Genomic DNA, 25409 nt, shown 5'->3' on the forward strand with positions numbered 1-25409 from the left:
AGAGAGAGAGAGAGAGAGAGAGAGAGAGAGAGAGAGAGAGAGAGAGAGACGAACCCTTATGTTTCAAAAACAATAAACACATGTACTATAAAACTAAGTTCTGCTTTCTTTCTTTTTCGAATTGTTGTGGTATTCTAGTGTTTCATTGGCTTTGGTTACAAGTTGCCTATAACGCAGACAAATTTTTTTAAAGTTGAATAAAATTTACAGTCATTTAACCAAAAAAACAAAATATTAAGCAAACAAATTAAGATCTCACGTCCAAAAAGGGTCAAAGAGAGGAGAGGGAGAGACAAAAAGAAGAAGAGAAAGGAGACAGTTGATCCACATGAAATATATATATATATAAATATATATATAACATGGATAGTGCACAATACCAAATCTTTTCCTACGAACTTTTGAAAAGTAATGTCCAGTTATATGCACTGATAATTAACTTGCAATGTTCTAACCTTTTAATATAAGAAAAACAAACTTGCAATGTTCTACATATATATAGTTCTCAAAATTGAAAATTGACTTTCAATTGAATTGGCAGATCTTGTATTATATTATTATGAAACTCCTCTGAATATGTAGACACTAGATATGACAGGCAATTATGATTCATTTGCGTTAGATGGAAACCACAAATTTGATATTTAGAATTAAAACATCAAAAGAGGGTGAAAAAGATAAAGGAAAACATCAAAATTAACGCAGTGGGGTGTTACAAACATTAAAATAAGAGAAATACCCTTAACAGCTTGGTATGAAGCAAAAACCATTAATCATTTAATTGGATATTAACAAAACTTTTTTTAAAGAAAGCTCGTTACAGAAACTAGAAGAAGTATTTTGTGAAATAGCATTTGTAGATTTAGCCGACACTAATTTAGAGGGACGAATACTACTAGTGTATTTTGTGACATTTTTGTTTTTCTGACTTAAGTGAGGAATAAGCTGATCTGCGAGGGATGCAGATAAAGTGAAAAAAAGTTTCTCGCTCTGTCTTCTTTGACGTATTTTCTCTTTGGTCTCGCTTTATGCACAAAAAGGTAAAAAAAAAGTTGTATAGACACGCAGAAGATGGAGATAGAGAAGGCTTTTTTTTTTTACATTTATTTAATACGAGTGTATACCCGAAAATACAAATTTATACTCTTCATTTGATAGTATTTATTAATTTGAGTTGTCTTAATTTACTAAGATTCTAAATTCACTCTATTAAAAAATGAACACAATTAATTGTGCGAAAATAATGTCATAAGTTATGTTGTGACTTGTGATCGATCATCACCGTTAATAACAACATTCATAAGTAACCAAAATTTATGTGCTATTAATAAAAATAAAAATTGAGTCTTTAGTTGTATTCATATCTGAGTATTAATATTTCAGAAATTAATGTGTGTAACTACTTACGCATGTATTGTGTCTAATAGCTTTCTTGATACCGGTTCCTAACAATTTCATTTTTGTATGTTTCAAAAGCCTTTTCTTTTTGGTCAAGCTTAAAAGCCTTTTTTTGTTGGAAGTATGTGGCAATAAAATGTAATAGTGTTCAATGTGGGAAACCTATTTTTTTTATTGATGATCACAAAGTTGGTAAAACTTCTTAAAGTTTGAATAAACTACAATGTTAAATATAATAATATTTCTAAAAATCCATTGTTAAGCAAAACCAAAATCTCTAGATCCTTTTGCACATAGAAAAGATAACTTGTTTGTTTTTTCTTTTTTTTTTTTATCAACCAGAAAAGATAACTTGTTTTGCATATGTTTCATTAATTGAACGTTAATTTCCTCCTTATCACATGACTTCTTCTTATATATCACGTGAAACTCTGAATCTTCAAGTTTCATCTTTGTCACTATCCAAGATGAAGATGACTTTGATAGGGCTTTTTTTTTTCTATCGTCTTATCCTATCACAAATTGGTGGTTTTATTTTGTAGTTCATTGTAAATTTTGAAAGCAAAGGACTTCACAACATACGATTTCATCCTTTTACCAAAAAAGTATACGAATTTCCATCGATAAGCCTACGAGGCTACGACCTCCTACACGGCTACACTGGAAGTAGCGCTCTCAACTTCATGTGGAAATTGATCAAAAGGCTATGCGAGTTTACATATCTTTAGATCTAGTTCTAGATTGTCAATTTTTTTTCGCTCGTTCACCACCCTAAAGGCCTAAATGGGTTATGAAGTTACTTTCAAAATATTTTCTCTAACAGATACTAGAATCCAGAACTCCCAAGTGCAATCACTGGCGGACCCAGGGGAAAATTTTACCTTTTTACACAGTTCAATATTTAAAATAGGAAAAAGAGATTATTGGTGTAGAAAGGGAGTATTGAACTTGGGTTTGGAGGTGTCAGCACATTGAAAAAAACCAACTGAGCTACTAAAACTTCATTAATGTACATGCAAAACAATGCATTTTAAGATTTAACCCAGGTCAGTTGACCCCCCCAGCTTCTACTTGGGTCCGCCGTTGAGTTCACAAGAGCCACGAGATCTTCAGCATCACATTGAATTTTGTTTTATATAACCATCTATAAAAATACCTCAAGTTTTAGAAAACCCGTGGTGAATGTAAAGAAACTTAAAAGAATTTTGTTATATATAACCATATATAACCATCACATTGAATTTTGTTTCCAAAGTGCATTTATATTTTCCATAATTCGTCATGATAAAACTGAAAGCATTTGTTGACCAAAAAAAAAATTGAAAGCATTTCTAAAGCAAGAAAAATTACGCTCTTAAAATTGTATAGTTTATGCAAAGCTTTATGGTGCAAGAATGTAAAAGGACAGGGAAAGAACTTTAGATTGTCACCAAAAATTAATAGATTCTGATTAATAATTTATCAGGATGAAGAATGACAACACTCAAAGTTCACATTACATGACTATATATATAAATTTCATCTTGCTAAGAACCCTAGTTACATAACATTTCATTGGGTTTGGGTTTGTCTTTTCTTGTGGGCTCTAATACGAACTAGATTTGGACCCGCACGTATGTGTAGGGTTATTTTTGCATAATTTTTTAAAAAAAATAGAAAATTTTCATGTAAACATCTACTCATATTTGCATAAATGATATATACTCTCTCCGTTTCATAATATAGGATGTTTAGAGAAGTAGTTTTTTTCAAAATATATGATATTTTCAATTTTCTATGCAAATTTTAGATTGAATTCATATTTTATAATATGCAGTCTTATTTATGATTGATTAAACTTTTTAAAAGTAGTTATTTTTATAAGGGAAATTTGGAAATAAAGGATAAATAATTGAATTATTGTCCATCTATGCATTCTATATTTATGTTTGGTCATATATGCTTTAATATCATTTAAACCCTATTATATCCTCATATTTTAAAAAATCTTGAGCAACTATAAAATTTTAAATAAAAAAATTCACTTATTTTGAAAAACATTTTGGAAAATATATAGGGCAAAAAAAAATACACATTTTAGTAAAACCTCTATAAATTAATAATGTTGGGATCATGGTATTTTTTAATTTATAGTAATATTAATTTATCTTTTTTTTTGTTCAAAAGATATTAATTTATAAAAGTATTTTGTAATTGCTAAAATTCTTGAAATATATGAATTGAAAAAAAAAATCTAAACCATAAGATTAGTGTTTGTCTGTTCTAAATTTTTTAGTTTTGGAACTGAAGTTTTAATATTTAGAAAAAAAAAATTATTGACCAAAAATTACAAACACAATAGATAAATTCACTTATATACATGATTTAGTGACTTCAATTGTCGTATTTTAACAATCTATAAGACTTTCAAAATGATTTTTTTTTAGAATTGGAAATCTTAAAAAAATTTGGTTATGTTTATGACATGTTATAGAGTATACTACAATATTATAGTTTGGAAAAAATAAAACAATTTTTTCGATTCTCTTGCTTACAAAACATGAGTTTTCATATAATTGTTCTATCCTCTTAATAAGTTTATATCAAATATTTTTTTACATTATTCTTCAATCTATTTGTTTTATATTCTTCTTTTATAACTGTTATATAATATTAAGTTACATAGAATTTGTTTTCTATTTTTTGTAGAATATATAGAAAATTAAAAGAAAATGCTTTCTAACCATTTTAGAACATGAGTAAATGTTAGAAAACATATTCTAATGTTTATAGATAAAGAGAAAACTATAGAATATGTATTCTAAATTTCGTAGAAATTAGTATTCTAATATCCGTAAAACATAAATAAATTCTAAATTTCGTAGAAAATGTAAAGTGTGTAGAAAACTTTATCTAAATATCGTAGAACATGTACAATGTATAGAATACACATTCTAAATTTAGAATGTGTATTCTAAACTTTATAGATCATATTTTATCCATTAAAAACGGCAACAAAACGACATATTTTTGACATTATAAGGACTTTAATGTCTTTTTCATCAATTTTCTTACAGAATGTATAATTTTTTCAAAACAAAATTGGCTAAATCAATTGCAAAGGGTAATTTAGGAATAGTTAACATATAGTTATAGAATGCATAAATGGACAATAACTCAAATATTTATCCTTTATTTCCAATTTCCCCTTTTTATAATATGCGTGTTTTAGCTAAAACATCCTATATTTTGAAACGGAGGGAGTATAAGAAAAAATTAAGATATAATTTAGAAAAGTGATATTACATGTATATTATTCTAAATGTAATCCAAACATTTCCAACTGTTTGTTTAAGGGTGTTAAATCAAATTTGGATTTGGTTTCAGTTTCATTTATTTCACGTATTTAACCTAGATGTATATATTTTGGAATGAGATACTCGTCTTGTTCTGTATACATCACGCTAAATATATTAAAATTGAATTTAACTGAAACCGTCTTGTTAAATATATGAAATCACTAAATGTTGTTACTACTGAGATACTCGTCTTTTTCTCTATATGAGATACTCGTCTTGTTTTGAATTTAACCATAACCGATAGTTAATAAACCGTAATCTTACATGTGTTCATGCCTACTTGTCCATACCCATCCCATTGCATATCATAGAATTTCCAGATGACCGAAATATAATTGTCAAGCGATCAAACCCGTCTAATATGTCTGATTGCAACGTTTAGTTTCTTTTTGTACCTGAAAAAAAACCCATTCCTCATAATTCACATGAGTAAATAGTATGTCCGGATATGTTCTGCTTGAATTCTTGTTCTCAAATTCTCGTCCCGTATTTTGCCATACATGAATATACCCACACAAAATTCTCATAACATGATTATTATGGAACTAATTTGAATGATTCCCTAAAATATAATAAATATGTTATTTAATCATCTTTTTAATATGTAAATCGGGTCATTTTGGCAGCATGGATATTTGATATGATTTTTTTTTAACCCTTAAGTGTATTCTCCAATTAATAGTATAGATTTCCTTCAATTATTGAATGAAATATTCCTTAGTTATACTAATGATAATTTAATGTAAATCCCCTATATATTGAATGATCTTCGATTCTTTCAACATTAGAGCTTTATAAAATTATTTATATTTTTGAAAATATGATTTTAAATATAAAATTTTCACATCTTATAATATAGTTATATTATTATATTACAATACAAAAATAATTAATTTAATTTCGAAAATATGTAGGGGATAATTTTATGAATTTTTGAATAATATTTACCAATTTATAGGAATAAAATATTGTGTATATAAATAAATTGAATATCAGTGGTAGTTGACAAAATATATATATATAGCGGTGGCAGTTTATGTAATTTTATGAAATACTAAGGGTGAATAATAAATTGACTACGGAGCTCTATGGCGAAGACACATCAGCTTTTTCTACAACATGTTTCTCTTTTAATATATAGGAGATTATATAATAAATGCGTTTGAATTGGAATAGATTGTTCCTCCATTTAACTTCACATTGTTGTAATTTCAATTAGCCCCGTACTTAAAACAATTGATTAACGAACCACACCAACCAAAGTCACTTTGATCTCATCTGTAAACTCATTAGACAAAAAAATTACTTTTGTCGGACACCATATTTTGACAAAATATTCGTTCAAATCTAGTGAGCTATCTCCCTAATTCCTTGAGATTTTAATTTGTGAATTAAGTAAGGAGAAGTATGAGTGGTCAATTCAGGTTAACATGCTAGAATCATGGCACCGAGCCATGAGTGGTCAATTCAGGTTCACATGCTAGAACCAAACGCATCCATTTTAAACATACATCTTTCAAGTATACTATTATTACATAGTATACTAATCAGCTTTCAAGAACAATGTTCCAAGTCTCTATACAACTATCTAATATCTAAATTAACAGTATTTTGTTAAGTAAAATGCTATATAAAGATATATAGTGTAAAATATAATGTATGTTGTATGTTAACAAATATAGTAAATTGTTATTTCAAAGTAAAAGATTTATTACATAATTTACATTTATTAAAATGACACATGCAGAAGGTCTAATAAAAAAAAATAAAAATGTATATCAAAATTTCGTTTTGTCATTTTGTTTTCTTTATTAGTAGGATACATCCTTAAATTTACTCTACTTTTGGCTAATTGATATCCAAACAAATTTAACAGCTTTTTGTGAGACAATACTAATACGAGATATGATCAATTTACAAACTAAATATATATAGTCATGCCTTATCAAATCAAACAATGTTAACACAACATTCCTTATTCCTTTGAGAGAAGAATCACACTACGATGTCATCATCATATTTGACTATCTTTTGCATCATCCTCGTTTTCTTTTTTGTTCTTCATCAATGTATGTTATGTATACACATAGACTATCGTTAAACATAAACAGATTTACCATTAATTTTTTTTTAAAAATGATTACTATTTTTTTGTAGGTGAAAACGTGGAGGAGGATCTTGAGGCAAGCAAAATAGTATTGTCATTGCTGCAGAGGGAAGTATAAGTATTGTTCAAAGAACATAAAAGTATGCGAGGCTGAGTGTCTAAGACTTAACCCGCCAGGGTCGCCACCTTCTCTACATATCTGAATTTTTTTGCAGTTGTGAGCCAATGATATTGAAGTTATAGTTTTTTTTTTTCTTAAACTAAAATAGAATCGATCAACTATTTTTGTTATAATTGAACTAATTAGAATCAGACAAGGGATATGATTAGGAAATAGAAATTGTGATTCAAAATAAAATATTGTAATAAATCTGTGCCTACTTGCCGTTGCTTAACTAGTCGGACGACTCAGACCTGACTGAATAAAGACACCATAAAGTTAACTGTACAGAGACATGTTTTTGACTCAGTTGTGGTCCAAAGGACGATTAAGAAAATAAAAACCTACAACTGCTTTTGGGGTCACAAAGCCTTAGATCAATGAGCGGCTACATAGCACAAGGCTTCCCGAACTGATTCTGTGCCTTAGCTTCCACGCCTCATTTAGAATATCGGAGCTGTTAGGTCGTTTCAGATACTCAGCTACATCGATCTTTAGTCTTCTTATGGGATTCACAGGCTTCGTGGATGAGTAATATGGGCTCCAGCTTCCTCTGCTACTTATGGTACCAATGCTCGTCCCTTGCCCACTTGATGCATCCTATTAGCACATAATCATGTCAGAGAATATACAAACCAGAATCTCTAACCGGCGATAGTTTTAGACACGTTAGTGGTACGGTAAGGTATTACCTGAGTTGGATCCGACTCCCAGACGAGACTTTTTGTGTTTGGTGTGTGTGGCGACTTATTTAGGCATGTCAATGCTGCAGAAGTGTCGTCTGGAGCTTCCCATTGCAACCAAGGAAGCATAACACCATCCATTTCAACAGCGACACTCTTCAAAACAGTGGCACTTTGAGAGCTTTGTGATTTTATCATCCCAAAACTTGAACTACTTTCGCTCCTCTCATCCTCCAGTGATGAAAAGTCTGTGTCTTCTATGTTTGATATGAATTCGTCGATGAATTGCTCTGCTTCATCTGTCAAACACATGGACGTCCTCCTGCTCCGATCCTTGCTCCTCTGTAAGAAAAAAAAATAGGATGGATTTTTAATCTTTTTATGAAAAGAACAATTCTGAAGAGGAAACATATGCTGTTGTGAGGGTTGTAATACTCACCTTTCGCGTCCGCAACGGCTTTTCCTCAGCTTCAGAACTATTTTCTGTGAGTAATTCATTCAAGTTCATAGAAAGCTCTCTACCACGCTGCTCCTCCAGCATAATCTCAGCCAGCAAATCCCGTTTTCGCTCCTCAGACTGCGAATTCAAAGGGAAGATGAAACATTCTATGTTTGATCACCAATTCCTTAATTGAATAAACTACCAAACATATGCACAAAGAAGTTGTACCTCTTGCAGTTTTGTTGCATAACCTTTCTTAAATGTGGAAATTGTACGGTGATCCTCATGGGGTTTCTGCTGGGAACCATAATCAGAGTTCCCCAAAGATGATCTTTTCTTTGGTGTTGCCTGTATAAACATTGTTCATTAAGATAGGAAATGCATGTTTCTAAGGGAAGTAGGCAGTACATCAATTAACAGTAGTAGGATAATGTTCAATTTCATCTTCTCTAATTAGTGATAAGTCATTCTAAATTCATATTCAGTCATATTCTCTCAGTTTTAAGCAACATCCAGAAAGATCAGCCCTTTTAGAGAACTGGATTGGTTTCAAGCAGAGAATGAAAAATATATATATAGTGTTGGGTGAACACCCCCACAAACCTTATTTTGGGCATATACTGTTCGAATTATCCTCTCAGTTCCATGCTTGCTTGACCTGGAATCTTTTCCTTCATCATCTGTGACTGCAGAGGAATGGCTCTGCACACCATCCAAACAAATTTATCCTCGTTACTAACGAAAAAGCATATAATATGTTCAGCATATGAAGTTAGACCAGATATATACATGTACCATACACAAAAAATTAGCCTCTATAAAGAAGCATTCATCCCAATAATAAAGATAGAATTTCTAAATTTCAAAAGACCAAAGTATAGTTAGACTTACAGAGTAGCCATCATGGTATTTGATTGGATTTTGGCTACAAGACCTCCTAAGACCTTGTCTATTATCTGAAGCAGCAGATTTCTGAGACCCACTGTTTTGACTCTTTCCACCCATGTAGCTCTTCACATCCCTTGAACTGCTTAAATACTGAGCTTGATCTACATCACTCTGCAAATGTAACAAACAAATCTCAAAGTTAAAATTCTTATACGCTGCTCCTACTGATTCAAGAACAATCAAGCCATTCTCTTTGCAACTATTTCTAGGACTCATAAAATATGTTTAATTAAATTGAAGATATCAAAATCAGAAAGGGTAAGAAATGAAAAACCCCACCTTAAAACCAAATCAATCATGGTCCTGTTGCTACAAAGTTATCTCATAATTACAGCTAAAATTGGTAATTATATCTTCCTATTTGTAACTAAAAAGGTAAAAAGTTCCTAATAGATATTGCATCATATCACAATCAAACAAGAAGGGCCCATAGAAAACTATAGAATAAGAAGAAGAGATATCATCATCAAGCAACAAAGTATGTCAATTGTTATACCTCAGAATTCTCAATCCGATGACGGACAACAGAAAGCGACCGTCGCCGCCGCGAATTCGCGTTATCACTAACTCCCCCAATTGAACTACCGCCGTTGTCGCCGTTAACCTGCCTCTCCCTCGGTTGTCTAGAAACCGACCTTCGCCGGCTCGAATTGCTACTCACCGGATCTACCCTAACTGAACCACCACGATTACTCGCCGGCTGTCTAGACAACGACCTCCGCCGTCTCGAGCTTTCAGTATCCGCATCCAACCTCCGTAAACCACCACCAGAACCAGCACCCCTAGAAACAGACCGTCCCCTCCTCTGCGAATTCGTCTCCTCTCCTCCGCCGGACTTTCTTAAACCAGATCTTCCTCTTTCTCCACTACTAATCTCGCTCTCACCGGAAAACGATTCAAAAAACTCAACGGCTAAATCATCGAGACTAATTTCACCGAATCCAGAACCTCTCACGGTGTTCACAAACTTCCCCTTTCTCATCGGAGTCACTTCGATTTCAGGATCCAGCATGCGGTGAGAGAAACGGCTCAAGCTCCGGTGTCTCCTTGAAGCAGACGACCTTCGTGTAGAGTAAGAAGAGTCGTCGTCGCCGCTCTCAGAGGATTTGACTAGTGACGACGTCGTTCGCTTCATCGTTGAATTGAAACCTGAAGGAGACAGCTTCCGCTCTACTGGAGAAGGAGGAGGAGGAGGAGCGGATGGTTCGACATTTTGAATTGTTGAGCTGTTTGAGGAATCAATTGCATTATGTGATTTGTCCCCCCCAATTAATTCATTTGTTTACTTAAATCCTTTCAATTTTTAAATAAAACATAGTAATTCGATTTTTTTTTTTTAAATTATATCAATTTAAATGCGGGATATTTGGGCGTAATCCAAAATTACTGACCATTTACTGCCTTAAGATCCCTGATTAACAAAAGGAACCAAAAAAAAAAAATCTCAATTCTTACCAAATTTATTTGGATATCTTTACCGATTTATTTGAACCCATATATATTTTCGATTTAACTTTTATTTTTACATATACATTTGAATAGGTTTTGTAAAGTTTGGTAAGAAATTTAGAGGTAGAGAACCAACAGATATATAATATTCTTTATTTTTTCGATTTTATGGGTCAACATTTTTTAGTCATTTTAGCTTCATCATAACATATTGTTTAATTTAGTTATATATATATGATTCACTCTGGGTTATATCATACAACTTCGGCTTAGCTTTAGTGATGATTTTACTGTAGTTAATCACTAATCATTTTCAATAACGCAAATCAGAAAACGAAATTGTAGAAATTACAGATTCTTTTGTGATTTCTCTTTGTTTTTTTTTTTTTTTCACAACTGTTTTTATTTATAATATAAAGCCAAAAGCAACAGGCCATGCCAATAATAATACAATCCACCAAAACCCAACAAACAAGTAAAATGCACAAATCAAAATAAAGAAACCAAACATAAAGGCCCAAGCCCAAGCCCAAGGTAGAAACCCTTCCTTGAAGATTGATTCTGTGAATCACAAAACACGTGGCACAAAGGAAACGTAGAGAAGACACGTGCGAAGTCGAAGAGGCTGAAGTCCACAGGTCTCCGGTCACCGACATCGGAAAGTATCGCCGGAAAACGTCAAATCCGGCCGAAAACGCCGGCGAACAACAGAGGAATCTCGATCTGCACCCACAGGAAAAGGCGAGTTCTAATTTGCTGAGAAAAAGACTCCACCAAATGCAAAATTCTTAATCTTCTTCTTCAATAAAAAAGCTTTCAATCTTCAAAAAAGTAGATCTACCCAACCCAGAAAAAAAAACAACATAAAAAGAGAAAACTAAAAAACTGCTGCCATGGAGACAAACGCATGTCGGGAGAGAAACCAGCCACCCTTGATAAGGTATTCAACGGTGCTGGTCAAAAGCTAGCTAACGCCACCAAGGAAGGTGGCCGTTGCCGGAGAGGAAAAACACAATAAAAACCGTTCACTCTCTGAAGGATCTAGCGAGAGAAGAAAGATAAAGGTTTTCATCGATCAAAAACAAAGCCAGCCAACGGCGCTATGGAAGTCGCCGATGCCGGAGTCAAAACCGGCCAACGACGCTATGGAAGCCGCCGATGCCAGAAAAAGAGCCGGCCAACACTGCTGCGAAAGCTAGTCGATGCCGGAAGCCACCGTCGAAATCATTGAAGCTTTCTCTCTCTTTGAAAGATTTTAGGGAGAGAAAAGAGAGAGAAGCAAATCCCCGCCTCTTCTCTTCTTTCCCTTTGTGATTTCTCTTTGTTAGTTTATATAAAAAAAAATTTCATTTTTTTTCATTTTGGAAAAGTCTGTTTTTCATGTTGGTTGCAATTCTTTTGCAAGACTATTTAGCTCAAAAATAAAGAGTAGTGTTAGCTCAACAAATTTATTTATCGCTTATAGTAGTTTAATTTTTACAATTCGCAGTTACGTTTGAGGAGTAAACATCCCACAAGGCCACAACATGTACGTATTAATTAATTGAGTGTCAAAGTTGTCTTGTTAATAGTCTTTAATTTTTCCACACCGTTACGCTAATGGCTTAGAATTAACAATTTTGTTTGCTAATATGGTTACGTAGAGGAGCCAATCATCTAAGAGTGAATATCCCATTATAAAAAACACTAAATAGAAAGGTAAATAATATCCTTCGGTTATAAAATGTGGTTCGTTCCAAAGGTCCAATCCAATACCAATTTGATGTAACAAATGGTTCCAAGTCTTGAAGACTGTTCACTCTATTATCTCTATTATCTAAATAACTAAGGAGAGGCCCGCCCGTCCGGCGGAATTGTTATTTCTTAGACCAAGTCCAGTGGGAAGTAGTTAGGGTTGTTCATGTTTTTGTTTTTGTAGGGCCAAATTTTAATTCAAAAATTCAAAAACTGGCCCACTAAAAAAAAGAAACGTTTCTTGAATTGTTTACTGAAACAACATTTCTCTACTGTTTATCGACTATAGACAATTTTCATTGGTTCAATTTTCATTGAAACAACGTTGCTTATTGTATGATTAAAGTATTATTATTCTTTTTTTTTTAGAATCTCCAGCCATTCTCGGTTGCATTTTGTGTGAGTAAACATATATAGACTACTCACATAAGTACTAGTCCGATAAGCCTAAGCAGGAGCCAATAAAAAGATGTACCCAAGTGGAGTAACCAAGAATTTATACAAACCCAAAAAAGAAAAAAAGCGAAACACTGCAAAACAGAAAATAAGATCAAGATGTCAAAAGCTACAAAACTGCGAAATGTGTACAATCCTAAAGTTGAAAGTTCCAAAGATCTCTAAACTTGCATGTCGCTACATATTAAGTACTAGTATCCTCATGTCATCAATCTAACATCCAACGGCCAAAAACTCTTCCAACCCCTCACCGTCCGAGGCACAGTGCAGCATCAACATCAAGCCGCCACGCAAAACCACCGTCACTCATCCTCCAAACATCACAGAACGAAGTGATCGAACTCACCTCCTTATCACGACACGTGTACTGCAATCTCATCCTACATGTGAACGTACGGTACGTTACCGAAGGTTTCTCCTTCATCACAAGCCACACACTCATCTTACTACCACACTGCTTCTCCTCCTGATCTTTCCCAACAACCAAATCCTTGTACGACCCGTTAGTCCAAATGACTCTCCCTGAACCGTCAGATATAAAACCCGGACACGTGTCTCTCTCTAGTTTCATCCTCCTCTCCTCGTCCGTACACCCTAACTCATCATACTCTCCCTCCTTCACCACCCATCTCTCCGTTACACCCTCCACCGTCAGCAACGACGAGTACACAACCGTCTCCGTCGTTAACTCCGTCTGATAACGTCTGATAGAGTTACCTCCGTCATTAAAACTCAGCCGCAACGCTGCCGCACCTAACTCCGGTGCCGCCTTAGTCTGCGACGGAGAAAAGTCTTTCTTCTCAGGAGCCTCCGAAAGAAGAGGCAGCGTCACGATCTCACGACCGAAACCACCAGATCCGCTCTTCGTCTCTTCGTTTCTCCGTCTCTTGCTGTTACCGTTACTGTTAACAGATCCGCTACCGCTACTGCTAGTGTTATTCTCCTTTGAATATTTTCTCTTACCTCGCCGTGATTTAGACGAAACGTTCGTTAACGCCGATCCGTTTTTATCCGTCGGTGAAGACGGAGATCCACCGGAATCAGGTCTCGGTGCAATCGGACGGTACCGGAGCATAATCCGATCAACCTTCGACATATCATATCCACCACCACCACCACCGTACCTCGCGATACAACAACCTCCCCGGGAATTCATAGTACTGTTTTATATATATTCTATCAAACCAGTTTAGTTTTGGTTTTGTTGGAGAAAGATGAAGCGTGTTGGTGTTTGGTATATAAAGAAACGAAACTTTTACGTTCGACACGTTCGGAGAAAACTCTGCCACGTGCGAGACCAAACGATGAACAGCGCAACGACGTGATTGGACGAAAGAGTAGAGACGTGGCGTGATGTTTGGGTCCGACATGAGACTCCCGGTACGAGGGGGGAGTGGCGGACCAATGGGAGAGCGAGGAGTGGGGGGCTTTAAGGTGCGGTGCGATTAAAGTTAGACACATAAGTCTGCGACTTTGGAGTTACGTGTAACTGAACGCGAGGGTTTTGGTTTTAAAGATGGCAGGACACATGGCGTAACCTTGTTTGCTCTTTTTTTTTTTGTACGTTTTTATTTTATTTTTTATTTTTAAGTTTGGTTTCTATTATTAGCATGTAGGATGGGGACGATGATGACGCGTGGAGAGTAAGGTGGTGACACGAATCTCCTTTGGATGTGGATCGTGACATTTATTTCCAGAAGAAGATACTTTTACTTTTAGTATGCATATAATTGGTGGAATGAATATTTTTTTTAGTATTATAGCGCATTAGAAAATATCTACTAAATCTTCAACGTTCGTGATTTCGCTAAGTTACAAAACTATAGAACCCACATGCAAGTTATATTTTCCGTATTTAAGTATGGCCGTCAATGAAATATACGACGTAGGGTAAACGGAAACTGTTATTACTTATTACCACGTTTAAACTTTCTATTCAATTTATGTATTTTTAATTATATGTTAATTAAAATTTAGAATTTTAAATGTTATGGTGGTTGTATTTTTTTAATTATCTGTTTATTAAAGTTGGAAATATGGATATAATAATTATTAAAATGTAATAGAGGAAATGAGGAATAATGAACCGTATGTGTCATACTCATATAAACGCATCGAATATGTTGTGGCTAAATAACAAAACAGAAATATCCCTTTTATTGTATTTTTTTCAAAAAATTTCCTTTTCATCTATCTATCTTTTAAAAATATTATTTAAAGTTTTAAAATTTATAAGATACTTATAGATAGTAACGATTACTTATAGACTCGATTTAAATATTTATAAAGTTTTCTAATGTTTAAAAAAGATATTTACAATGGTATATATAATTATATATATATATAGATATATATATTAGTTTGAGTATATTCTTATAAGATTACATGCATAATTCATAAGAGATAATTTTTTTTTTATCATCCATGATAGGAGAAGACAAGTTTTGGCCAACCCATATATAATAATTATTACTTAAATTCTAATAATTATTATATCTACATTTTCAATTTTACGTCTTTATATATTATAAAGATTAACTTTAAAGTTTGTAAATTTTACTATAGTTTTGCAATCATAACTCTGTAATTCATACTAATATACAGTTTAAATTTAATTTTATGACTCTTTAATACTGAACAGTGATTAATTAATAGTAGCACTAGATAATTATATACATTTTCATACTTTTAACACTATATTTAAATTTTAAAACAAATTCACTGATAAATATCAGAGAATATCTCTATAAATTATTCATAAAATATTACATATTGTATAATAATAATATCATTAATCAATTTCAATTTCAACAATATAAGTATTGTTTTTAAATAATTAATTTATATACTTTATTTTTTTGACCATCTAAACTTTGCTTCGCACTATTTATTTTGCACTAATGCATATTAATTTTTTTCTACACATTAAGTATTCTTCCCTATGCTCCGGATGGCTTGGCACATTAGATGCTATGTGACCTGTTTCATGATAGTTGAGATTTACGGCAACCACGCAACATCCACATGACCTTTGCACTGATTAATGTTGTTTCAAACACACATCTATGTTTTTTTTTTTTTTTTCCAAAAGTATAAGTGTCAAAAGGGCCAGCAAAAATTCATTAACAAAGTTATCTCGTCCAAAATACATGAAATTATCTACTTCTCTTGAATGTTATAAAGTTCATTCATATGAAGTGCATTAAGGTTGCATGTTTTTGTGTTATTAGCGCACCTCCAGATAGATTAAGATACACTGATCCTACTATCACACGAGCTTCTAGTTAGTTAATATTAATATTAACCTATTTGTTTTAATTCTAAACATTTTATAAAAAATCTTAAGAGATAAAAAAAATTGATATCACCCACTATAATTCTATAGGAGAAGACAAGTTTTGGCCAATTCGAAATATAATAAATATAAGTTAAATTTTTATAATTATTATATCCATATTTTCATTTTTATGTAACAATGACTAACATAATTAGCACCAGATAATTTATTTTAATAAGTATTTAAATTAACTTTAGTTTTTAAAATAACACTAACAAATATTATAAAATATCATTAATATTATCATTAATCAATTTAAATTTATAAAAAATATTTATGCCCCACAAAAGATATATTTATTGTGTGTTTTACAAGTTTAATCATGTACCGAATACTGTTTTTTCTACCATCTAAAATTGTTTCACACCGCTTGTAAGAAAAACCACACTTAAATCGCATTGCTTTATCCAATCCGCTTTTACTAAACTGCATAGTTTATATCAACTTCATACAATTTGAAATGTCATACTAAAACAGTTATTATAAATGAATCTTTAAATTTATACCATTTATGTTTCAAAGCCGACATATAATAAGATTCATAATTGTAATTCAACATAATTCTATACATAAAATTGCAAGAAAACTTAGTAAAATGGTTTTGGTCTTCTGTGTGGTCTTAGTAAAATGTAAGTAGAAAACACACATCACAATACTTTATGGGCCAGGGTTTTAGAAAAATAAAAACTGCAACTATGTATTGTGAGGCTGCATAATGGTTCCTGCGCTACTAGGTGTTTAGTAGAATAACTGAAATTTATTCAAAGTTTTAGTATTAATACCATATCATTAAGTTCATATCACATTCTAATGTTTTCAATGTTCCAACATATCTGTCATTTTTTTCTTTTTCTTTATTCACCTGACATTGCCAGTCGCAAACAATAAACCTTAGTGAAACACTGCACAAAACTGCAGCAGATGTTGCTCTTAAGACAAAAGACATTCCGGATGGGGAACAAAAACCTCGGGAGAGTTATTTAAGAGAAAGAAAAAAAGAGAGATCTCAATTCTCAAACTCATTTCAGTTTTCATGTAGACACAACCTTCTTCACCACTTTCGTAACCTCTTCCGGAGCCTTCTCTGCTGGTATGTTCACCAGATTACCCTTCTTCGCGTAGTAGTCAATTACCTGCAACAACAACAACAACAACAACAACAACAACAATCAAAATCTCCAATACTCCTCACTCAAGCTCAAATGCTTTAAGGGGAAACTTACCGGTTGTGTCTGCTTATGGAATGCATCTAGCCTTGACCTAAGAACATCCGCATTGTCATCTTTACGTTGAATCAATGGCTCTCCAGTCACCTAACAAGAATCAAGTGGATACAGAGATCAATCGTCACAGATCTGATTTGCTAGTCCAATATTAGGAATGAGATAGTTTCCTTACATCATCAACTCCGGGAACTTTAGGAGGTGCGAATTTAGTATGATAGCTTCTTCCACTTGAAGGGTGAATCCACCTTCCAGTAATTCTTTCTTCCAGAACAGAATCATCAATCGCAAAATTAAGCACCTTATCAATCTGAGCTCCCCTTCTATTAAGCATCTCATCAAGCTACATGATTTCATAAAACAAGGTCAGAAGAACATTAACCAGAGCAGATACACAAAGGACGAAGCACAGAAAAGAATCAGAAACCTTCTGAGCTTGGGTCACGGTCCTAGGGAACCCATCAAGAATGAAACCTTTCTGACATTTAGGTCTGTTCATTGCTTCATCCATGATACCAACAACCAAGTCATCAGAAACAAGCTCTCCCTGGACAAAAAGTTAACGATTCAAAATTAAACACATGAAAGCTTAACAGAGACAAACCAAGTGTTTTTTTTTGTTACCTTGTCCATTGCCTCCTTCGCCTTAACACCAAGAGGGGACTTAGCAGCAACAGCAGCTCGAAGCATGTCACCGGTAGACAAATGGCACAAGCAAAACTCATCCTTTATGACCGGAGACTGTGTACCTTTTCCTGAACCAGGTGGACCTGCCAATGCAAACCATAGATAAGCCTAGAGCACAAACATGTAACAGGTAAATTCACATGCTTTCTTCAACTATGAGGACATCTATCTTAGGGTTAAACAAGAATCTGAGCTAATATCACTATGATCATCAGATCAAGGATTAGCGGTAGCAGTGAAAAATGCAATTTTTTACATACTGAAGCAGATAAAAATCGGAACTTTCACTACACAATTCACAAAGATCACACCACCGAAGTGACAATTGAGTGAAAAATTCAGAGATCGATTTACCGATGAAGACGAGACGTTTGTCAGGCTTAGAAGCACATTTCATACGGCGAAGAAGCTCAGACATGAGATCAACGGTCTGAATGTCTTCCATATCTACAGAAGAAGCCGCGCTACTCGTCGCCATAGTTCGTTCGTTCGTTCCGTCTCTTACAGAGGAATTAGATTTGGTCCGGTGGTGGGTTCTCTTCCCTTTTTGAAGTGCGTGTATAGAGGATTCGATGCTTCCAATGTTTAGTCTCCTCTTTTTACGATAGTACCCTTCACTGTGCCAACAACTACAGCGCCCTGCCCCTCGACCAACCACTGGGGTTGGTGAATGGTGTGATACACCTTACTTTGAAAACGAGTCTTTCTTCTTACATCTATATCGCACATTTTTCATACAATTACATAAAAATCAATACTTTTACCAATAACAAAGGAAACCAATAAGTTAACCAATAACAGAAGAAACCAATAAGCTAAAGGATTCTTGTATAGAAATGATTTCAGACCAAAAAACATTGTCAAGAGCGACCCTCAAATCATCAACAAGACAGAGACTATGGAACACATTTAGATTCCCTTGTCGAGCATGGCTCTAACTCTCATAGGAAGACCATATAACCGAATGAATCCAGCTGCATCCGCTTGGTTGTAAATCTCACTCCCTTCAAACGATGATATGTCCTGTCTATACAGACTAAACGGACTCTGTCGCGCCGTCACATTCACACTCCCTTTGTACAGCTTCAATCTAACCGACCCTGTTGTCTTCTCCGTTATCTTCTCCATGAAGGCGTCCATTGATTCCCTCAGTGGATCAAACCATCTTCCCGCGTAAACCATCTCTGCGTATTTGAGAGCTAACGAGTCTTTAACCTGTATGGTCTCTCTGTCCAAGGTAAGTGATTCTAGTTCTTGGCAAGCTTTGAATAGAACTGTGCCTCCTGGTGTTTCATACACTCCACGAGATTTCATTCCAACTAGACGGTTCTCTACCATGTCAATGCGGCCTATTCCGTGTTTCCCGCCGATTTTGTTAAGTTCGGAGAGAAGTGTCGCTGGAGAGAGAGTCTTCCCGTTGAGTGAGACCGGGATCCCTGATTCTATCCCTATCTCGATGTACTCAGGCTCATCAGGAGCATCTTCAGGGTCTGCACTTATCATGTACATATCTTGCTTTGGCTCATTTGCAGGATCTTCCAATATATCTCCCTTTCAATCAAGAAGATATCGGATTTCAGAAAGCAGGACACAACTTTGTTATGAATTGAAAAATGTAAAAACCTGATTAGTGTTGTTACCTCATGACTGAGGTGCCACAGGTTCCTGTCTCGGCTGTAAATAGATTTCTTTGTCACGGGAACAGGAACGTTATGCTTCTTCGCATACTCGATAGCATCTTCTCTGCCTTGGATTTCCCATTCTCTCCATGGTGCCACAACTTTAAGTTCAGGGTTTAGTGAGAAGAAGGTGAGTTCAAAGCGAACCTGAATTATACATTAAAACCAATATAAGAAGCCTTAACAATATGTAAACGCTTTTAGCACAACATTTCCGCAGTTTACCTGGTCATTGCCTTTGCCAGTACACCCATGTGCAACCGCATCAGCTCCAACTTCTGCTGCTACATCAACCATAGCCTATATCATATAGAAGCTTTGTTATTCATTAAGAACACTAAAGATCTCGGAGGCTTAACTATGAGATTCCATCATCTGCAGGGATTATTTCTCAAAAGTGGTACCTTAGCAATGACAGGACGCGCCATGGAGGTACCAAGCAAGTATTTTCGCTCATAGATGGCACCAGCTCGAAGACAAGGGAATATGTAATCTTTCACAAACTCTTCAGTTAGATCCTTAACGACCAACTGAGAAGCACCACTGGCCTTGGCCTTTTGTTCTAAACCCTCCAACTCTTTTAAGCCCTGCAGATAAAAAAACATTTAGGACAGGTAAAGAAGATACTATACTACAGTACAAGAGAAAAAGGACAAAATTTTCAAGAGTCAAATAATTGGCAGAGTTTGTGAGGTACCTGACCAACATCTGCAGTAAAGCACACAACTTCACAGCCATAATTCTCCCTAAAAACATGGGAAACGCAAAGAGTCCAAAGTAAGCCCACAGATGTTAACGGATATGTAAACATCATGAAACAAAAATCATCGCTCAAAGCATCTAAAAACAGGGAAATCCAGAGCCTAGAGCTAGCTACTGATACAAGGTTTCAGATCTCTATCTTTATTACTTGACTAGTACAACTTACAAACTATAGCAAAGTCTTATAATTTTATTGTAAGTAATTAAGTGTAAGAGGTCCAGAAACAAAAAAAGAAAAGAAAAGAAAAGAAGCATACTTTAGCCAAGGCACAATGACAGAAGTGTCTAAACCTCCACTGTAGGCAAGAACAACTTTCTTGAGTTTCCCACGAAGCCCAACACCCTTTGCATAAGTAGCCACCACACCATTTCCATCACCAGATAGAACAGCTCGAATAGCTACAAATCAAAATAAAACTTCCTGTTACATGTCTTAGTGGCAACTATGTAGATACAAGATAATCTTTTTGATGATTCGAAAGTCACACAGAGAGACAATAATACTAATTTGCTAAAAGTGTTTCTAATAGAGTAGGAACTAAACTCACCTTGATTCTTGCAACTGCGGGAAGCGGTGACTTGATTGCTAATAACGACATTGCGGTTAAGCTGCAGTTACCAAAAATGAGCCATTTTTAACACACAATTTCAGAATTAGCAAAAGAGGAATTTTCAGACGCCATAGGTAAAGAGGGTACGTACCTCTGGAGCTAGTGAAGTGGTTCTCAAGAAAGCTAGATTCTGACATCTTAAGGGACCTGAGGCTGCGATAAACAAATCAAATATTAATTTATCAATCACAAACTGATGGTTTGAAATTCTAGAATGGTATTACACAAAGTCTATAAATCAAGAATAAATGTTTGAGAGCAGAGAGAGAGAGAGAGAGACCATAGGCATAGTGGGGAATACGGAAAGGGAGAGCAGAGGAGGAAGAAGGCTGAGGAAGAAGAGAGGTCACAGTGATTTGAGCCATGAAATTAAATTACTCTTTTGTCTCTTTTCTGAGTGCAAAATGATGTTTAGAGAATGTCACAGACGCACAGTGGTTGGTGGGGTTCTGATGTTGACGTTTTGCCACTAGGGTTTTTGTCCAGACTTGTACAATTGTAGGATATCATTTTCAACCTTTTTTTTTTCCTAAAATCATTTTCAACTTTTCATATATTTACATTTTACTCACAGAAATTCAAAATTACATTTACACATTCCAACTTTGAACCTTCGTTGAAAATTACATTTGAACATTACAAAAAGTTACATTTACAAATTCAAAATATAGCCGGTTATATCTATATTTTAATATTTTGAAATACATTTCACAATCTACTCTTTTAGCTATAATAAATTACAAAGTTAATCTCTAGAAAATTTTACAAAATATAACTAAAATATGGCTATAAAATCACAAATAAAATCAGTTCATAAAATATCTCTATTAATTGATTCCTATTTACCTAAATTAATTTTGGTTTATATTTATATAATCTTTACATTTAACATAGCATTCCTAAAATATATCTACAATAAATTTATGTTTTTCTTCAAAATTAAAATATCTCAATTTTTTCTAAGAAAAATAAAGAAAAAATCTAATATTCTACAAATTTTATTTCAGATTTAAATTAAAATGTCGGCATCAAAATATTATATTTAAGAAAATGAAACTGATTTTTCCTTCTACATTACAAAAAAAAAGTTCATAATTTTGATAATCAAATAAAACATAAGTTGTGTCATTTGGGTTAAATATTTAAAAAATAAATTAATATACCATGGGTTAAAATCCGTTATAAAGTGTGTTATAGTGCAGATTTCCCTTTATTTAATCAGAAAATAAACAAAATTTTAAAATCGTATATAAATGAATGATATTAGTTTAGTGTACATAGTAGTATTAGTATATAATTGAATTTGTATGTGTTTGAAGCAAATATAATATATTATTTTATCTCATAACAACATTATTTTACATGATACCACGATATTGGTTATAAATAGATACTCCACTTATTTTACGATTTCACAACAACTTTTTTTTTTTTCTTTTTGCAAATAAGTCTCTTGTATTTACCAAAATTCATCTATTTTTTAAAACATATATATACCAAAAAAAAGAAAAAAAACTATAAACTATCATCATTTGAAAAAAAACTGGATTTGGCTTACGGAGTATGAGATAAAGCCGGTGCTGTCATAAATTAACGTTAAAATATACGAAGGGATCACAAAAGCGTGCAGCTGCCACGTGACCCCTTGATTCAGATCTTTTGGTGGGTCGCTCCGCTCGTAGTACCCCATCAATCTCTCTCTCTCACACACACTCAAGTCAACATCGGAGCCAGCCAGCCAGCCAGCCAGCGAGAACGATTATGTCATCATCAGGTAACAAAACAGAAAAATCTAACGCCGACGATGTCTCTCTCTTCTCTTCTTCTGATTCGAATCTCTCTGGTCACCTTTTTCCCCTGATTTATTTATTGATATAGGCAGTTCATCACCGCCGCCGAGCTTGTGGCTGGCAGCGAATCCAAGTAAGAGATGGGGGGAGCTCTTCTTCCTCTTCTATACTCCCTTCTGGCTCACTCTCTGTTTAGGCATCGTTGTTCCTTACAAGCTTTACGAGGTCTCTCTTCTTTACTTTGTAATCTTTCTTTGTTTTTTTTTGATAAAGAGATCTGACGATTTTGATTGCTTTGTGTATAGACATTCACGGAGTTGGAGTATCTGCTTCTGGCCTTGGTTTCAGCTGTTCCTGCTTTCCTCATTCCCATGTTACTCATTGGAAAGGTTTCTCAACTTAAACACCTCTGTCACCATTTCACCTTGGACTAGTGTTGATGCTACTTTTGCCAGTGTAGGTTGAAGAAGATACCAGAACAGTGTTATTGTACTTGCTTGATTAAAAATTGCAGAGATCTTATATTTTTAGCTTGACTTCGTTACTTGTTGAGAAATTTTGCTTTCACTCTGAGCGTTGCTTTCACTTGTTTGTCTATGGCCATAACTATCTATCTTGCGTTCCATTGAATGCATACCTCTGTTCCTCTTCACTCAATATATATGCATTTTTTTTCTTCTCAGGCTGACAGAAGTTTATGTTGGAAGGACCGCTATTGGGTTAAGGCAAGCTTTTTTTTTTCTTTTTTCTTTCTCCTATGTGCAATGTAGTTTCATACTCTTTGTGGATTTAAATTTAAGTTTGAGATGATAACTTTTGATTTTTAATTTGGTCAAAGGTTAGTGGTGAGAGTTTTCGTTCTCATGTTTCTCATCTTATAGTTGTATTGATTGGAACTTAATTCCACTACCACAGGCAAATCTCTGGATTATTGTTTTCAGCTATGTGGGAAATTACTTTTGGACGCACTATTTCTTTAAAGTTCTTGGAGCGTCCTATACGTTTCCGTCATGGAAAATGAATAATGTAAGCACAACAATATTAAGTGGATTACTGTGTTCTGTTGAGTATCTTTCTTGTTTCCATGGGCTCATTACAGGGTTTTTACTTTGTGTGTGTGTGTGTGTTGAACAGGTTCCTCACACAACATTCTTCCTAACACATGTTTGCTTCCTCTTTTACCACGTTGCATCCAACATGACTCTTAGAAGGCTACGACATTCCATTGCTGATTTACCAGATTCTCTGAAATGGTGTTTTGAGGCTGCATGGATACTGGCGCTTTCTTATTTCATTGCATACTTGGAGACTATTGCTATTGCAAATGTATGTTTCGATTTCTTCATTTCTATGATAGTTCCTATAAAATTTCAGAAGGTATCTTACTTCGTGCTTTATCAAATGGTATAAATTTCTTTTGTAATCTGTTTTTTTTTTTTTTTGGCTTACTTGTTAATTTGCTTAAAGGCTACGTTACTTTCTAGAATCTTGTTTGGAAGCAAAACTTCACAATAACCGTTCATATGTTTTGTTTGTTTGAACGTGTGCAGTTTCCTTATTACGAGTTCGTGGACCGAAGTGCCATGTACAGAGTTGGATGTTTGTTCTATGCCATTTACTTCCTTGTGAGCTTCCCAATGTTCTTCAGGTAAAGAACAGCCTCAAGCCATAGTTTTCTTGATTATGAGTTTTCTGATCTAATAGAAGCGGTGAATCTTTTCAGCATCATGACTGTTGCATATTTAAACTGAGGCATTAATTGATTGCATTATCTAGAGGGTGTTATAAAGGAATTAGTGACTTTTATGGAGAACCATGACCCTCCAGGTCTTTCTTAAGTGCCTTGAGAAATTTTTTGAACCATTTTGCCATCTCTGTGATATGTTTGCATCTCTCGACTTCTTGGCCTTTCATGATCTTTAATGTTATATATTGCCTTCCTAAGTTTCATCATTTTTCTTTCTTATATGTCTTTATGTTTTCCTATGCATCATATTAATTGGTTGGGGTTTGCAGGATGGATGAGAAATCAAGTAACGAATGGGATTTATCCCGAGTGGCTGTTGATGCTTTGGGTGCTGCTATGTTGGTAACAATCATTCTTGATTTATGGCGTCTCGTCTTGGGACCTATAGTTCCCTTACCAGAGGGACAAAAATGCCTAGAGTCTGGATTACCATGGTTCTCCAGTTAACAATTGAAAGATGGGCTGCTTCCACCAATTCAGGGAATAGCATTGGACTGAAAAGAGAAACCTACGCAAGAGTGTCCGTGAACACTCAACGGAATCGGCAAGCACTTATTTCGATTTTGGACATGTTTCTGAGGTTTTTCTTCTCCCAGATGACTGCTGTGTTGTTATTTTTCAGTTTCTCCTTATGGACTTGGCAATGAAATCTTTCAAGTTATCATTTACAGAACAGAATGAAAACTTTTTGCTGTGGAACTGAAATCGATGTATTGGTTTGTCCTCTTAAGTTTGATAAAACGTAAAGGTCACAACACCATTTGAATGAACCAAAACTTCACATTAAATGGTTAAATCTCATCACATGAAGTATCTAAGGGCTTTCATACTTCTGAAACCTACTTCCTCATATCGTTT

At 34.2% G+C, this 25409-nt stretch overlaps 5 protein-coding genes across 6 annotated transcripts; 1 reads left to right on the plus strand and 4 right to left on the minus strand.

Moving 5' to 3' along the window:
* On the minus strand, positions 7167-10355 carry LOC104725548 (the record flags this gene model as incomplete). The annotated part of the gene is made up of 7 exons (XM_010444216.2): positions 7167-7603; positions 7696-8028; positions 8126-8263; positions 8357-8476; positions 8732-8830; positions 9020-9187; positions 9573-10355. Coding segments are annotated over 7 exons (1869 nt in total), but the record flags the coding sequence as incomplete, so codon positions are not given.
* LOC104725549 lies at positions 12704-13929 on the minus strand. The gene has a single exon (XM_010444217.2). It carries the CDS (start codon positions 13869-13871, stop codon positions 12963-12965), a length of 909 nt encoding a protein of 302 aa, XP_010442519.1. The 5' UTR covers positions 13872-13929; the 3' UTR covers positions 12704-12962.
* On the minus strand, positions 16883-18525 carry LOC104725550 (adenylate kinase 3). Its single transcript, XM_010444218.2, has 6 exons — positions 18317-18525; positions 17900-18045; positions 17703-17822; positions 17451-17618; positions 17276-17365; positions 16883-17185 (listed from the first exon to the last, which is right to left on the minus strand). Exons 1-6 carry the CDS (start codon positions 18438-18440, stop codon positions 17084-17086), a joined length of 750 nt encoding a protein of 249 aa, XP_010442520.1. The 5' UTR covers positions 18441-18525; the 3' UTR covers positions 16883-17083.
* On the minus strand, positions 18703-21406 carry LOC104725551 (argininosuccinate synthase, chloroplastic-like). The gene is made up of 9 exons (XM_010444219.2): positions 21295-21406; positions 21106-21167; positions 20952-21012; positions 20661-20802; positions 20339-20387; positions 20046-20228; positions 19867-19941; positions 19603-19788; positions 18703-19513 (listed from the first exon to the last, which is right to left on the minus strand). The coding sequence occupies exons 1-9, from the start codon at positions 21377-21379 to the stop codon at positions 18872-18874; spliced, it is 1485 nt and encodes a 494-aa protein (XP_010442521.1). The 5' UTR covers positions 21380-21406; the 3' UTR covers positions 18703-18871.
* Positions 22606-25281, plus strand: LOC104725553 (cycloeucalenol cycloisomerase). Of its 2 annotated transcripts, none has more exons than XM_010444220.2 (8): positions 22606-22788; positions 22893-23029; positions 23110-23193; positions 23488-23529; positions 23720-23830; positions 23939-24181; positions 24355-24452; positions 24821-25281. In XM_010444220.2, the coding sequence occupies exons 1-8, from the start codon at positions 22776-22778 to the stop codon at positions 24996-24998; spliced, it is 906 nt and encodes a 301-aa protein (XP_010442522.1). In that variant the 5' UTR covers positions 22606-22775; the 3' UTR covers positions 24999-25281. The 2 variants fall into 2 exon arrangements, with proteins under 2 accessions (XP_010442522.1, XP_010442523.1); XM_010444221.2 differs by having other exon boundaries at positions 22610-22788; positions 23939-24130.

Source organism: Camelina sativa, chromosome 11 (genome assembly GCF_000633955.1).
Source record: "Camelina sativa cultivar DH55 chromosome 11, Cs, whole genome shotgun sequence".
NCBI classification, from domain to species: Eukaryota; Viridiplantae; Streptophyta; class Magnoliopsida; order Brassicales; family Brassicaceae; genus Camelina; species Camelina sativa.